This window comes from Agelaius phoeniceus, chromosome 5 (genome assembly GCF_051311805.1).
Source record: "Agelaius phoeniceus isolate bAgePho1 chromosome 5, bAgePho1.hap1, whole genome shotgun sequence".
Lineage (NCBI taxonomy): Eukaryota > Metazoa > Chordata > Aves > Passeriformes > Icteridae > Agelaius > Agelaius phoeniceus.
In genome coordinates this window covers 71296165-71309866 of record NC_135269.1, presented here as the reverse complement: position 1 = coordinate 71309866, position 13702 = coordinate 71296165, and the positions used below count along the sequence as shown (strand labels likewise).

Here is a 13702-nt window from a genome sequence, read left to right as displayed (position 1 = left end):
GCAAACCTTCCCCTGCACCTTCCACCTCCAGCAGGCCTGAGCCTCACCTCCCCTGCAAAGCTGGCTCTGCTCTGGGGTGAAAAACTTCCACAGAGAGGAATTCCAGTTATTTCCCCACAGGAGGCAGCTCAGGGAGATACACAGCTGGTATTTCTCATGGTTGTGGTGGAAGTGGCCAGAGATGTCTGGGGCTGTGCTCTTTGGAGAGCAACTGAGTTCATGTCTCCAGTGTTCCCAGTAAGGTCCTGGCTCCTCTGAACTGGGATTGGGAAATTCTCCCCACTGTGGGGTGAGCTCAGGCAGAGTGTGGGTTCATCTCTTTGCCCTGGGGGTTGGTTCTCTCTCCCAAGTGCCACCTCTCTGCTTTCAGCCAGCAGGGATAGAGACTGGTCTCTGCCTCTGCAAAGTGCTCTGCGCTCCAGGCAGGGAGAAAAGGGGCTTTGGGTGCTCTGAGGGAGAGCAAAACAAAAACTCCTAATCCCCCACATCAACAGAAGCTTGCACTTAAGGGCTGTAAATCAGGGCCTAATTGCTTGGAGAGGATGATTGCATTTGAGGTATTAAGTAGGTTTCTCAGTATTAAACACCTGTCCTTGAAAGGATACTGCCTGACCAGTGGATGCAGAAATAATTCTGGCAGTAATTAATTACCTTCACCCTGAAACACCCCCATGCTGAAACCTCTCCACAAATCCTCATTGTCCTGAGGGGAAAAACCCAAACATGCACTGGAAACAACCTTCTCAAACCCACTTATTTCCTTCCAAAGCACAAACCAGGAGGAAAGCCTGTGTCTGAAAGTGGCCGGGTGCCAAACCCTCTGACAGAGCTGCTCTCTCACGTCGGGGTGACCCCGCTCGCACAAAATGTTCATTGAGGGCAGAGCAGGGCCCAAGGCTGCTGTGTCTGAGATATTCCAGGCACAGCTCCCTCCCCCAGCATCCCTCCCATCCCTGCACCAGCTGGCTGTGCCTGAGCAGCTCAGCATCACCCCAGGTGCTGCAGCTCCCTGGTGTGCAGGTGAGCAGAGTCCCAGACCCTCCATCCCTGCGCCATCTCCCCACCACACCGACAATTAGATTTATTCCTGGAAACTGCTCTTTGCTGCTTCCTCTGCCAGCAACCCAGGCTGTTTTCTTCTGTGGTCGAGCCCTGAGGTCGTCTGTGGCTCAGCTTTGCATTTTTGGAGGCCTCCACGTGATCTGCTCACATTCTCTTCCTCGCCAGGAGATTGGCGACTTCGCGAAGCTGACCTCGCCTTGCCTCGCCAGGAGGTCGCCTGTCAGGCCAAGAGACTTGTGCAAGAGGGTTTTTTTTTTTTTAATTAGAAAAAAAAAATGCAGAGAAAGCAAACCCCAGATGTCCTGGAAGAGCCAGAAGCAAAATGACTCCAGCTCCCTTGGTGAGGCTGCTGCTATTTAAAGCAGCCGGAGCAGGGGAGGTTGTACAATGCCCATTCTGTTGAGGAGGGGTTCGAGGGGGTGCTGGATTCAGCTTTGCTCTCTGGGATAAATCCTGCACAGACCCTTCCTCCCTCTCCTGATGCCAGTGGAGCTGTGGGGGTGAAACACAGTGCAGACTCTGTCTCAGAACTTGGAGGCTCAGTGAAGATATTCAGCCTCCGGGAGCGCTCTGATGTGTGTGTCTATTTATTGATATTCCAGGAGTATAACATAAGACTTATCTGTTTTTCCCTCCCTGAAATGTCTCTATTTATCCAAATTGCATGGATGGGTTCCTATTGTACCTGCTAGGATAACACAGATATTGGAAGAGTGGATAGAGTGGAGATGGAGATGAAAAAAGCTCTTTTACTCACAGAGAGATGCCTGAATCACATCTGACCATATTTCTGCCCCAGACAATCCCAGCCTGGCACCTGCATGGCTTTGCTGTTGGAGGATCTAGTTTTTGCTCTGAGTTTGTTTGAAAAGCATTTTACTGAGAATGGGACTATGACCCTGTTCACAGGGGTCTTAGGATGAGGGAAGAGATGAGGATCTGACTCCATGTTTCAGAAGGCTGATTTATTATTTTATGATATGATATGATATTTATTATTTTATGATATACTAAAAGAATAGAAGAAAGGATTTCATCAGTAGGCTGGCTAAGAATAGAAATAGAAGGAATGAATAAGAAAGGCTTGTGTCTTGGACAGAGAGTCTGAGCCAGCTGACTGTGATTGGCCATTAATTAGAAATATCCAACATGGACCAATCCCAGATGCACCTGTTGCATTCCACAGCAGCAGATAATCATTGTTGACATTTTGTTCCTGAGGCCTCTCAGCTTCTCAGGAGGAAAAAATCCTAAGGAAAGGATTTTTCATAAAAGATGTCTGTGACATGGGACAATCTTTGGGTAACCCTGGCAACAACTTTAGGACAAAATTTGGTGTTTGCAGAGCCAGCACAGACCTGGTTGTGCAGCTGTATCCAGGTTCAGGATGGAGCTGGAGTTCCATCTCTGGAAGTGTTCAAGGCCAGTCTGGATGAGGCATTGAACAACCTGATCCAGTGAAAAGTGTCCCTGCTCATGCCACTGACTGGTCTTTAAAATTCCTTTCAAGCCAAGCCATCCTATGATTCTTTATTTAAAGAAACACTCAACACTAGGAAAGGCAAGACAGCCAGATAGGCCTGGAACTGAATGGTAAAGACAGAGTGTGCTCTGTTTCCTCCATGCAGCACTGGGAGCTGGTGCAGCTGATGGAACATGTGGGTGACATTAGATGAGTACATTGCATTTCCCCGTTTCAATGTCATTACCCCGTTGTTGTCAGTGATCCAAAATATAATAGGATTTGTACAGCTGATTTATCCTGTAAACAAGCAATATTAGCCAGGCACGTATTTAGACAAGGAGAGAGAGTGGGAGAGGCAGAGTGAGGGAATGTGCAGCAGGGAATAATAAAAATTCACTCCTCCTAATGAGGGAATGACCCAGTGTGGTGGTGTTTGAAGGTCCCCAGGATGAGAGAAGAGATGAGAATCTTGACTCCATGTTTCAGCAGGCTGATTTATTATTTTATGATATATATTATATTAAAAGAAAATTATACACTAAAACTATACTAAAGAAAGAGAAAGGAGACATCAGAAGGCTAGAAAGGAATGATAATAAAAACCCATGACTGACCAGAGTCCTGATACAGCTGGACTGGGATTGGTCATTAATTAAAAACAATCCACATGGAACCAATCAAAGATGCACCTGTTGGTAAACCATCTCCAGACCACATTCCACAACCATCAGATAGTTAGATTTACATTTCTTTTCTGAGGCTTCTCAGGAGAAAAATCCTAGCGAAAGGATTTTTCAGAAAATATGTCAGTGACAACCCAGCACTCTTGGGTTGGGGCTGTTGGTTGGGAATCCCACTCCAGGCAACACAGGGCTGTGGTTGTGATGGTGTCCCTGCTCCCAGGGCTGCCTGCAGCCTCCCAATTGCTCAGTCCTGCTTCCAGATTCGGGAGCAGTTGGAATTTCAGTGAATTGACACTGCCTGGTAAAAACGCTCTGAATTCCTCAAGCACCAAGATCTGCCCAGATAAGCAGCTACAAGCAGGAGATTTTCCCTTTCAGGGCTCGAGTGCTTTAGTTTGTTGTTCAAACTGATAACCAGGCCTCTTTAAATGCATCTTCTGTGAGATGATGGCACCAGACACATCTCGATTCTCCCCGATACAGGATCTCCACTCTCTGTTATTTGTTGAGCAGAGCCAAGCTCTCACCATTTCCAGCAGCACATACATCTCACTCATTACAGCACTTAAATCACCTTTGCAGGACCGTGGTGAGGCTTAATTAATGCTTTTAAGAGGCTCAGGGCTCTCGGGGTGAAGGTGTTGCCTGCATGCAAAGCAGCCTCGTTGTTTAATTTCTGCAGCGCCGTTGGCGCGGGTGGCACTTTGCAGCCCAAATGATGATTTTTTTTTTTTTGTTTTTTTTTTCCCTGTGTAACAAAATAATAATTATAGCAATTGTGATTGCAGCAACAGTGAATTGCTGGTGGTGCCATCAAAGGGAGGCAGCCAGACTTTATCTGACCAGGTGCTGGTGTATGTTCAATAGGAATGAGAGGGCTGATCAAGGACATCCTTTAGGATAAATGCAGCACCTTCTCTCAAAGGTGTTTTTCTGATACCCAAAACCCCCTTTTCACCTAAGATTTCCTCTCACTGAGACTCATTCTCCCCATCTCACCTATATATATACCAATACCAGTATTGCTGCTGTGTTTCAGGTGTGTAGCAGAGCTTTGCTGCTGGAATAAGTTCTTACAGAAGAGCTCTAGCAGCTTATTTGATCAATACTTCCCTTTTGAAAAATCCCTAAATGCTTATTTACCCAACAGTCCGTGCCACTTTCAAAGGCAGAGTCTCCACACTCAATAATCTCTTTTTTTTTAGGGGTGTGAAAAATTTTGAGTGAATTTTTCAAAGCAGTGATCTGAGAGCCACAGAGATTATATTCCTCTGTTTATCCCTCAATGCTGCAGCCACACGATCCTCTGAGCCAGCAAGGGGAAGTTTATGGGACCACAGGAAAGCTCAGCTTCCTTTTGCACCTTTTACAGTCACACTTGCTGCTCTTCAGGTCACATCCATCCTCCTGGCTTGCAGGAATGAACCTCAGTGGCCACACAGCTCTGGGGTGTAGTTTTCACCCCACCTGCATGGCTTGGGGTGCTGATGCTGAGATTTGGAATTGTGATGCTGGAAATTTTCTGAAGAGATGGAAATGCAATATTGTGAAAAACGCCAATCACTTGTTTTTAAAATTTTAAAAGTTTAATGGTAATAAAATGGTTATAAAAATAGTGATGCAATTAGAGAATCAATAATTTGGACATTTTGGATTAGGACAATATGAAACAATAGAAACAAAGAGTTACAGACAGTCCAGGTACCTTTCTGGGCAAAATAAGCCTGAAAAAGGACCCACATTAACAGAGGATTAACCCTTAAAAACAATAACCTGTTGCATATTCATACATCTCATCCATGATGCATAATTTCCATTCAAACACAGGATTCTGTCTGGGCAGGGTCAGCTTCTTCCTCCTAATCCTGACAGCTTCTTCATGGCTGAGCAAGGTGGGAAGAAGTTCATTTCTCCTGATAATGGAGCAATAAATTCTCTTTCTCTAAAAGATTCAGGTGTCCTGTGGCTGCTATCTCAGTGCAAGTCCTTTCTTTAAAAAAGTATCCTACACAGCATAGCATAGTTTCTATTTTAACCTTATGTCATAACCTAAAACTATATTCAACACACTACTTAAGGGAATTAATACAGCATAACTTTCTAACACAACACATATAATATTCATTTGAATATTTGTGAAAAGCCAATCATAAAATAGGCATTTTTCACAAATATGCAAGAGGGAGATTTGGCTGACACAGTGGTGTTTGGGATTTGGGATGGGAAGGTCTCCATGAATCTAATATTTTATTTATTATGTTTTATTATCTCAGTCTGCATTGCTGCTGGAGGTACTTTCCCTTCTCAGACTTCTGGGGTCTAACCAAGGCACTGGAAATACCACTGAGTTTCCTTCATGGGGACATGAGCAATTTCCCTCTAATCACAGCATCTTAAAATGGCTAGGTTGGAAAAACTCATCCAATTCCACCCCCCTGACATGGATAGGGACACCTCCCACCAGACCAGGTAGCTCAGAGCCCCCAGCAGCCCAGTGCTGCTTCCAGAACAGTCCCAGCAAATGTGGGAACCAGAGATGGAGAACAAGCAAAAAACAATCTTTGCAATTGTGTCACCATGGCTGTGACAGGGTCAGCTGAAAGCAGGGCTCTGCATCTCTGAGGTGTGACACAAAAAGTAAGGAAAGCAGCCAGAAGTATTGAAATTTTGCATTATTGAGCTCTAGAAAATTTGTAGGGGCTCACTAATGGATTTAGCTTGCACACATCTTTGGGCACTTCAAAAGGCAGGACTTGGAGGATGTTACATTTATAGCACAAATTTACAGCACAATTCCTTTTATCCACAATTCCTGATAATCACCCAGCTCTGCTGAGCAAAAGGCCTGAAGACTGAAGGAACCTGTTGCTCTCTGCAAGAAAGGCAGCCTCCTCTTCAGGAAATTGCAAATTTTACGATGTGGAGGAACATGGTGCGGACTGTTGGGGAGCCTCACACTCCCAGCAGAGCAGGAACATAAATGCAGGCATAAAAAGTCTGTACTCCATTAAGATTCTGCAGCACTCTGGAAACTTGACACCAGCCCTTGAACTGATGCTTAAACTCCAGACCTAAAAACCAAATGCCCTGTAGAAGTTCTAGTCAATTTGAGTAACTTTCCCTCTTGTTCTTTTGTTCCTGAGATGTGTCTGAATGAAAACCTCTCCAGCATAGTGGGTGCAATTTCTCTATAATTGGTAAAGTTCCTGTAACTGCACTGTCATTTGTATATGGTGACATGTAATTGCACAGCAAGCACTGCTGTGGGTGCACAAGTGGAAAGCAGTGTGCAATTAGAATGTGTTTCCAAATGCTGGCTCTTGATCTGCTCTGTCACAGAGCACCCTGGGGAAACAGGGCTGGGTATTTTTGGATGTCATCACACTCCAGACTGACCACTGAGGAGGGGTGGGTTGGTGACCTGTGCTATCTTTGGTCGCTGCCTATCTCTTTGAACACAAAATTTTGAGATGCAGATGACAAAGATCTGCAACCAGGCAAACCTGCAGCCTTTTCCTGACCTAGGATAGGGAGTGTTGGAATCCTGGATGCTGAGAATTTTAAACTTTCTGTGCTGAAAGGCACTGACCCACAAGAGAACACTGCATTTGACCTGAGGTCGTGGAGAAGGCTTCCAAAATTGATTGAAAGCTCTGGAATTATGGGTGTGGAGTTGGTTAGTTGTGTGATATCACAGGGTGGAAAACTTAGAGTTTGGTATTTTAGAATATAGAAATAAATATGAAGCAAGATGGAGGTTTTAGGGCAGAGGCAGGTTGTTCTTCTTCACCTTCTTCTTCCTTCTTCTTTACCTTCTTCATCTTCTTCTTCCTTCTTCTTCACCTTCTTCCTTCTTCTCCATGAGTTTGGCTGCTGTTTTGTAATTGGACAGAAAAGTCCACATTGCAGGCTTTAGGTGATCAGTTATTGGGTTAAAAGGCAAAACAATCTAGGTTTCCTTTCTTAATTGGATAGTTTAGTCTTAAAAGACCTTGTACCAAGAGATTGTTGGCCATTTTGCGCCATGTTAATGAAAGGCTGCAGAATTCATGGTTGTGAGACTGTTTTAGTGATAAGAAATAATAAACACCTGAGTCTGAACATGAACTGCCATCCCAAGTGCCTTCAATCCAGACCCAGAGAAGCCAATAGGGGAGGGCAGTGACAGGCATCAAATGCTAGGAATGATGTGGCAGGAGGGGAAAGGCAGAGAGGGGCCCTGTCCATCCTGCACTGGGATTTCACAGCTCAGCCCAGCAGCAGGATGAAATGGGATGGTTCTGCTGAGCTTCTGTGGGGAGAAAGGGCAGGTGGACCAAAATCCACTGATTTCAAAGGAGGTAGGATGGCCAGAAGCAGAGATACTGCAGGAGGGAGAGTCAATCCCAGTTTCAGGAATGCCAAGTACTAATGCCATGGGCAGGGCAAAGCAGCACCCAACCAGGAATTCACCTTGCACTCAAACATGCTCAAACCACCAAGAGAATGTGTGCAGGCAAACAGGAGCAGCACAATCCTTGGGCACCATCCTGCTGCTGCTGGAATTTAAATTCCTGTGATTTGCAGGGAGATGTTTTCCATTATTTCCAGCTCCGCTCTGTGGCGATTTATGGTTCACCCCTGCTGCAGGTGTCCTAGACCCTAAATTTCTAAGCTTGTGTCCCTTCAAATACCATGAAGTTCCTGCTGAGAGGTTTTTCTATGTCTTCCATCTCTCTAGATTTTTAAATATCCTATTGAGTGGACATGTGCCCACCTTCACCCTCATTCAGCTCTTGCAGCTAGGTGATGGAAAAGACCTTGGATGTCTCCTTGCAAAGACTCAAATGCCTGTAACTGCTGATTTCTTACTGCTGCTGGCTGCCTGGCCCTGCTGGCAGCACAGACATCCATTAATGTGTGTTCCCTCCATCCTCTGCCTCAGCCAAGCCTGAGATAACAGGAGAGAGGAGCCAAGTACCTGCCACCACATGAAGACAGGGCTGTTAGGTATTAGCTGTAAATCAAAGGCAAGACTTGGCCACTGGGACAGCCTTTATCCCTGGTGAGTCTGTGGAATTGCTTTGGAGCCTGCTGAGATATCTGGGAAAAAAAAAGGCTCCAGTGCTTTGATTGAGGAGGAAGGTTCTGCTGGAGTGAAAGCAAGGAGGAGTGAGGCGTGGCTAATCCTTTATCAAGGCTCTTCCCCAAATGTGGATTAGGCTGTGTTTGATTATCAGGGGCTGTTTCAGAGGCAAACAGTGAAAGCAGATGTTTAAGGGACAGTTGGTGTATTATGAGCACTGTTTGCTCCTGTCCCCTGATATTTGGTGCTTCTGCCACTCCTGCAGTGCCAGCACAGCTCATTCCTGTTGGGAATGAGATGAGGACAGGCAAGGAGGTGATGGAATCAAATCTCCAACCCTTCTGCTGAATTTGGGGGTTTTGGGGGCTCAGTCAATCCCTCCAGGACTGAGCCAGCACCAGCCTTGTAAAGCCATCCTCTCCAGGAGGGCTTGGATGTGTTAATTATTTATTTGATAGGTTTAATCCTGGAGGAGGCGAACTCCTGCCAGAATCCTGTAAATCAGGGCCATTCTTTTGCATATCCTTCCTGTTTCAGTGGTGACTGTGACACTTGGCCATGGAGTCAGGGCTGCAGGTGGTTGGTGACACAGGCAGAGGTGGCAGGAGCAGAGCACAACCCGGTAGAGAGGCAGCTGGTGGGACTGGGGAGGGCATTTCTACCCTGGGAGCTGCCAGTCCATCTCAGATGAAGATATTTTGGATATGCAGACCACCTGTGCTTCTGAGTTTCCCTGGGGCAGGGTGGTGGTGAGAAATATTCCCTCATTTGCAAGTGGGAATTTGGCGTGGGATGATGAAGTGGTTGATCCCAGCCCAGCATTCCAACTGCAGGGCCCCCATTCCCTTCCAAGTTACCTCTGGCTGTGACTTTCTGGGTTGGATTTTAACTGCCCAGGATGTGAGAATTGCTGATATCATTCCCACCTCTTTTAGACCTTCCCTTTGCCTCTCCCTGCTATCCCAGCCACCGCTAGAAGTGAATTCCTGCCCTCACCTCCCCCTTCATTCTGCAAAGTCGTTAATGTGAAATTGCCAGGCAGAGAAGCTCCAGAGAGTTTAACGTGGCTACTTTATATTGCTGCTAGGAGTGTCTGGAATTGAAAATAAACCTGTGCTTGCAACTCCTGACCCTTTCATCATAAATCCAAACTTCCTTACGTGTCTGTCTTTGCTGCAGAGGATGACTGTATTTCTGTATTTCTGGCTCTACAAAGGCCTGTGTGCAGCTGAGAGGCACAGCTGTGCAGGAGCTGGGTGCTGTTTATTTGGAGGGTTTTGCTTGCTGGCATTTTTTTTTTTTTTTGGCAGATGATCCCCCAGAGGAAATAACCCAAATATGTTCAATGAAAATAGTTTTCGTGTGGCTTGCTGGCCTTGCTCCTGTTCCTGGGGGAGGGCTGTCCACAAGGCAAACCAGCAATGCTCTGATTGCTTCTCTGGCACCCAACCAGCAGCACACAGAGTTCTAGAATTGTTTGGGTTGCAAGTGACCTAAAGACCATCAAATTCCACCCCCTGCCAATGGGCAGAGACACCTTCACCTCTCCCAAGTTGCTCCAAGCATTGTCCAACCTGGTCTTGGGCACTCCCAGGGATCCAGGGGCAGCCACAACTTCTCTGTTCCAAGGCCTCCCCACCCTCATCATAAACAATTTCTTCTTTAAACCTAGTGTGACTTTACCTTCTTTAAAAAATCTGCCCCTCTATTTCTGTGTAAGTCCTTCTTATAAGGATGTGTTCTCCTGTCAGTAATGTCAGAGGAAAAAAGATGACATAAATAAGGCTTAAATTTAATTTTGTGTCTGTGTGAGATTATCAGCCCCATTAAGGGCAGGTCTGAGTTCAGCTGGAGTCCAATCAGGTGCAGGAGGAGCTACCCAGTGGCAATTAGATTAATGAAACCTCAACAGGTTGGAGACAAATCAGCCACAGGTGTTTGTGTTTAATGCTGTGATTTTGGGGGCTGTGTCCTCCCAGGCTCCTGCCTGGATTGGGAGGGTCTGGATGGAGTAGAAAGGCAGCCAGAGGATGCTGTGGCTCCTTTCTGGTCTCTGCTTCAGTGGAAAGGCTGGTTTTGGCTGTACTCCTCTGACTGTGCCAGCTCTGCTGGATTCATCTCATTTCATCGTTTGTCTGAGTAATTTTCTCTGGTTTGGGATGGAGCTTTGCACCCTGCACCTTGGGTAAGAAGTCTCCTGGCACTATGAAGCTTTTCATCATCTTGGTGGTGAAGAAAGCTGTCTTGTTTTCCTTGGAAACATTCCTCCCTTTCCCCTCTTTCTGCTGTTTGGGATTTTCCTGCTTTCAGCCTGAGGTGATTCTTTCCAGCTTGTCAGAGTGAGCACTTGGGCAGTTTGATTGTACCCCTGAAACACAAATTGTGCTCATCTCTGAGCTTAAGGGTTTCTGGGCAAGGTGGGCCTAACTTTGGGGACCTGGACTCTTGGATCTTACATCCACAGGAAAATTCAGCTTGGAGGGACATCAAGGGGCCACACAGTTGGGCTGAGGGCATTGAAGTTTGGGGCCGATTTTTGTGGGCGGAAATTTTTTGGGGCCGATTTTTGTGGGCGGAAATTTTTTGGGGCCGATTTTTGTGGGCGGAAATTTTTTGGGGCCGATTTTTGTGGGCAGAAATTTTTTGGGGCCGGTTTTTGTGGGTTGGAAATTTTTGGGGCCGATTTTTGTGGGCGGAAATTTTTGGGGCCGAGGGGATCACCTGGAGTAGTTTTATGGCCACCTGGCTCTGTTGGAAGGTGCATTTCCAGTTTGGTTGGGTGGTTCCTTCTCTGGCACACCTCCTTTCCCTGCTGATTATGGATTTCCTCGTACTGAAGCTGGGTTGCAGATTTATCTTGGACTTGTTGCTGTCATTTTGGACTAGCAGCATCCTGCCTGCTGCTGCTGGAGGCTGCTGATCTGCTCCCTAATTGCTCTTTTAGCTCTGCTAAAAAGGGCAGTCCACAAACACTAATGACTCCTGCAGGCCAGAGCTCAGGCTAGCTGATCCCTCCTAATGGCCCTTTGAATTCCTCCTAGGTTTTATGTATTTATAAACACATTTAGGACGCATTATTCTTCTATTCAGCAAAACCATCTGTAATTATTGCCCGTAATTGCTGGGTGAGGATAAAATGAATCAACTATCAGGCTTTTACTGCTGGTGAACTCACTTTTTTTAACTGTGTTTCCAGGAAGATGTGAGCTCAAAGAAAATTGTCATGGTCCTTTAGTTCTGATATATCAAAACTAGGCAACCTTCCTGTACACTTAATTATTGCTTCTCTAGGCCTTAGCAAAAATCTTAAGTGTTGAAATCTGTGAGTGACTTCAGAGAAGTTAATAAACTCCAACTGCTCTGGCAGTTTGTGCTGGGATATTTGGAGTTTTATTTGATTTATTCTGTGGAGATCTGTGACCTGTATTAGCTTCACCTGCCTTGATGGTGCCTGAAGGTGGAAGAGCTGACAGTGCCACGTTCCTGCTGTGTTTCTGGAACTCCCTGAAGCCCAAGGAAATGCCCATAGGGACAACTGGACATGACATTAATTTAAGTGAAGGGATCCCAGTGGAGCATCCATGTGGTGAAAATGCTGCTGAGTTCAAATGTGGTGGGTGTTGGAGCTCAGGCAGCAGTATTGATGGATAGGGGCTTTCCTCTGGTTGTTGGGAGTTCATGGGTATCTCAAAAAAAAAAAAAAAAAGCTGGAAATTCCCCGTGGTAGCTGTGGAAACTTCCCTTCTCTCCAAAGAACTTCAGGGGTTTACAGCATCCCAGTTAAATCTCAGAACGGTTTGGGTTGGAAGGCACCTTAAAGGAAGGAAAGATGGATGTTAATGTGCTTACAAACAATTCGATGGGTGAGGGGTCTTTAGGAGGAATGGGTGTTAATGTCTTTGAAATGGGCCTCAATGTCTGTACCAACCACAAAACCTGGGAATTTTAGCTACGGTTTGAACTCCTGAGCTTTAGGGTTGGACAAATGGGTCCGGGTAAAGTCTGTGGCACTTCTGGATGGTAGATTCCCTGAAGGCAGACTGCCAAAGCTGCTGAGTTTTGGGGGGAATGATAGGTTCAGGGGGGGATATGTGGGAGGTGGATTGGGAAGGCTGCACCTTCCTGGTAATGGGGAAAGGAAGAGGGTGAGTTTAGGATAAAAGGAGGCTGTGTCCTCTGAAACCTAGAGAGTGAAACCCCATGGGGGTATGCCCCAGTGGGCTCTCTCTTCATTTATTCCAATAAAATTGCAGAACTCCTCTGTCTCTTTTATGGACACTTGCATTTCACAGAATGGTTTTTTCCACACTATGGGTGGGAACACCTTCACCTATCCCAGGCTGCTCCAAGCCCTGTCCAACCTGGCCTTGGACACTTCCAGGGGCAGCCACAGCTTCTCTGGACCATGCGTGCCAGGACCTCACCACCCTCACAGACAACAACTTCTCCCCATCTAATGCTGCTCTCTGGCAGTTTGAAGCAATTGCCTCTTGTTCTGTCCCTCCATCCCTTTTCCCAGGTTCTGCTCCAGCTCTCTTGGAGCCCCCTGAGGTACTGGAAAGGGCTTTAAGTTTACGATATTTAATTCTCTCCCTTCTGCAGATTTGGCCGGGGCTGACCATCTCTTTCTTGGACAATGCCTGGACACTCCTTGGAGGATGATAATTTCCAAAGATTGTAACATAAGCAACTTTGCTGAGTTCAGAATTAGGAGAGGAGTGGTTATTTAGGCTTTGTAGATGTGATCCTTAGTGTTGGATCCTGGGTCTAGAGGATAGGTCAGGGTCTATTTTATTATTTGCCAGTGCAGATTTAGCTTAGTATTCCTTAGTCTGGATCTACAGGAATGGTGTACTTTTTTTTTTTTTTTTTTTTTTTTTTTTTTTTTTTTTTGACAGAACTTAGGGATGTTTAAGACATTTTCAGCAGAGTTTCACTTGATTGGTGAGTCTTGACTGGTAAAACTGACTGGTACAGCAGTAGGAAAAAGGCTTAATGTAATGTATCCTGCTGGGCTGTCATTCAAGAGAACCAACTTTCCAGTTCTCCTTCTGGCTGTAACTCATTGTGTAACTTCAGAGAGTTTTTTTTTCTTTTTTCCACCTCTTTCTCCAGTCCTCCTTGGTTTTTGTCAGCCTGTATAAATTACAGGCATGTTACGCAACGGATGGATACTTCCCAAATGGCTGAAAAATTGGTGACTTCAGCTGTTTACCCCCTTTTTCTTTCTTCCTTTGCAGCTGTTAACAATTGATGACAATTTCTGTGGCCTGGATATGAATGCCCCCTTGGGAGTATCATCCATGGTGCGAGGGCTCCCCATTTTCACCGAGGATGGGGACAGGATGACCTCGGTGATTGCCTACGTCTACAAGAACCACTCCCTGGCTTTTGTGGGCACCAAGAGTGGGAAGCTCAAGAAGGTAA

General features: G+C 46.0%; 1 protein-coding gene across 1 annotated transcript in view; it reads left to right on the top strand.

Moving 5' to 3' along the window:
• Window positions 1–13702, top strand: part of PLXNA4 (plexin A4) — a 510265-nt gene that overhangs the window by 41368 nt on the left and 455195 nt on the right. The window contains exon 3 of the mRNA XM_077179282.1: window positions 13516–13698. Within this exon, the coding sequence (XP_077035397.1) occupies window positions 13516–13698 (183 nt within the window). The remainder of the gene's footprint in view (window positions 1–13515; window positions 13699–13702) is intronic.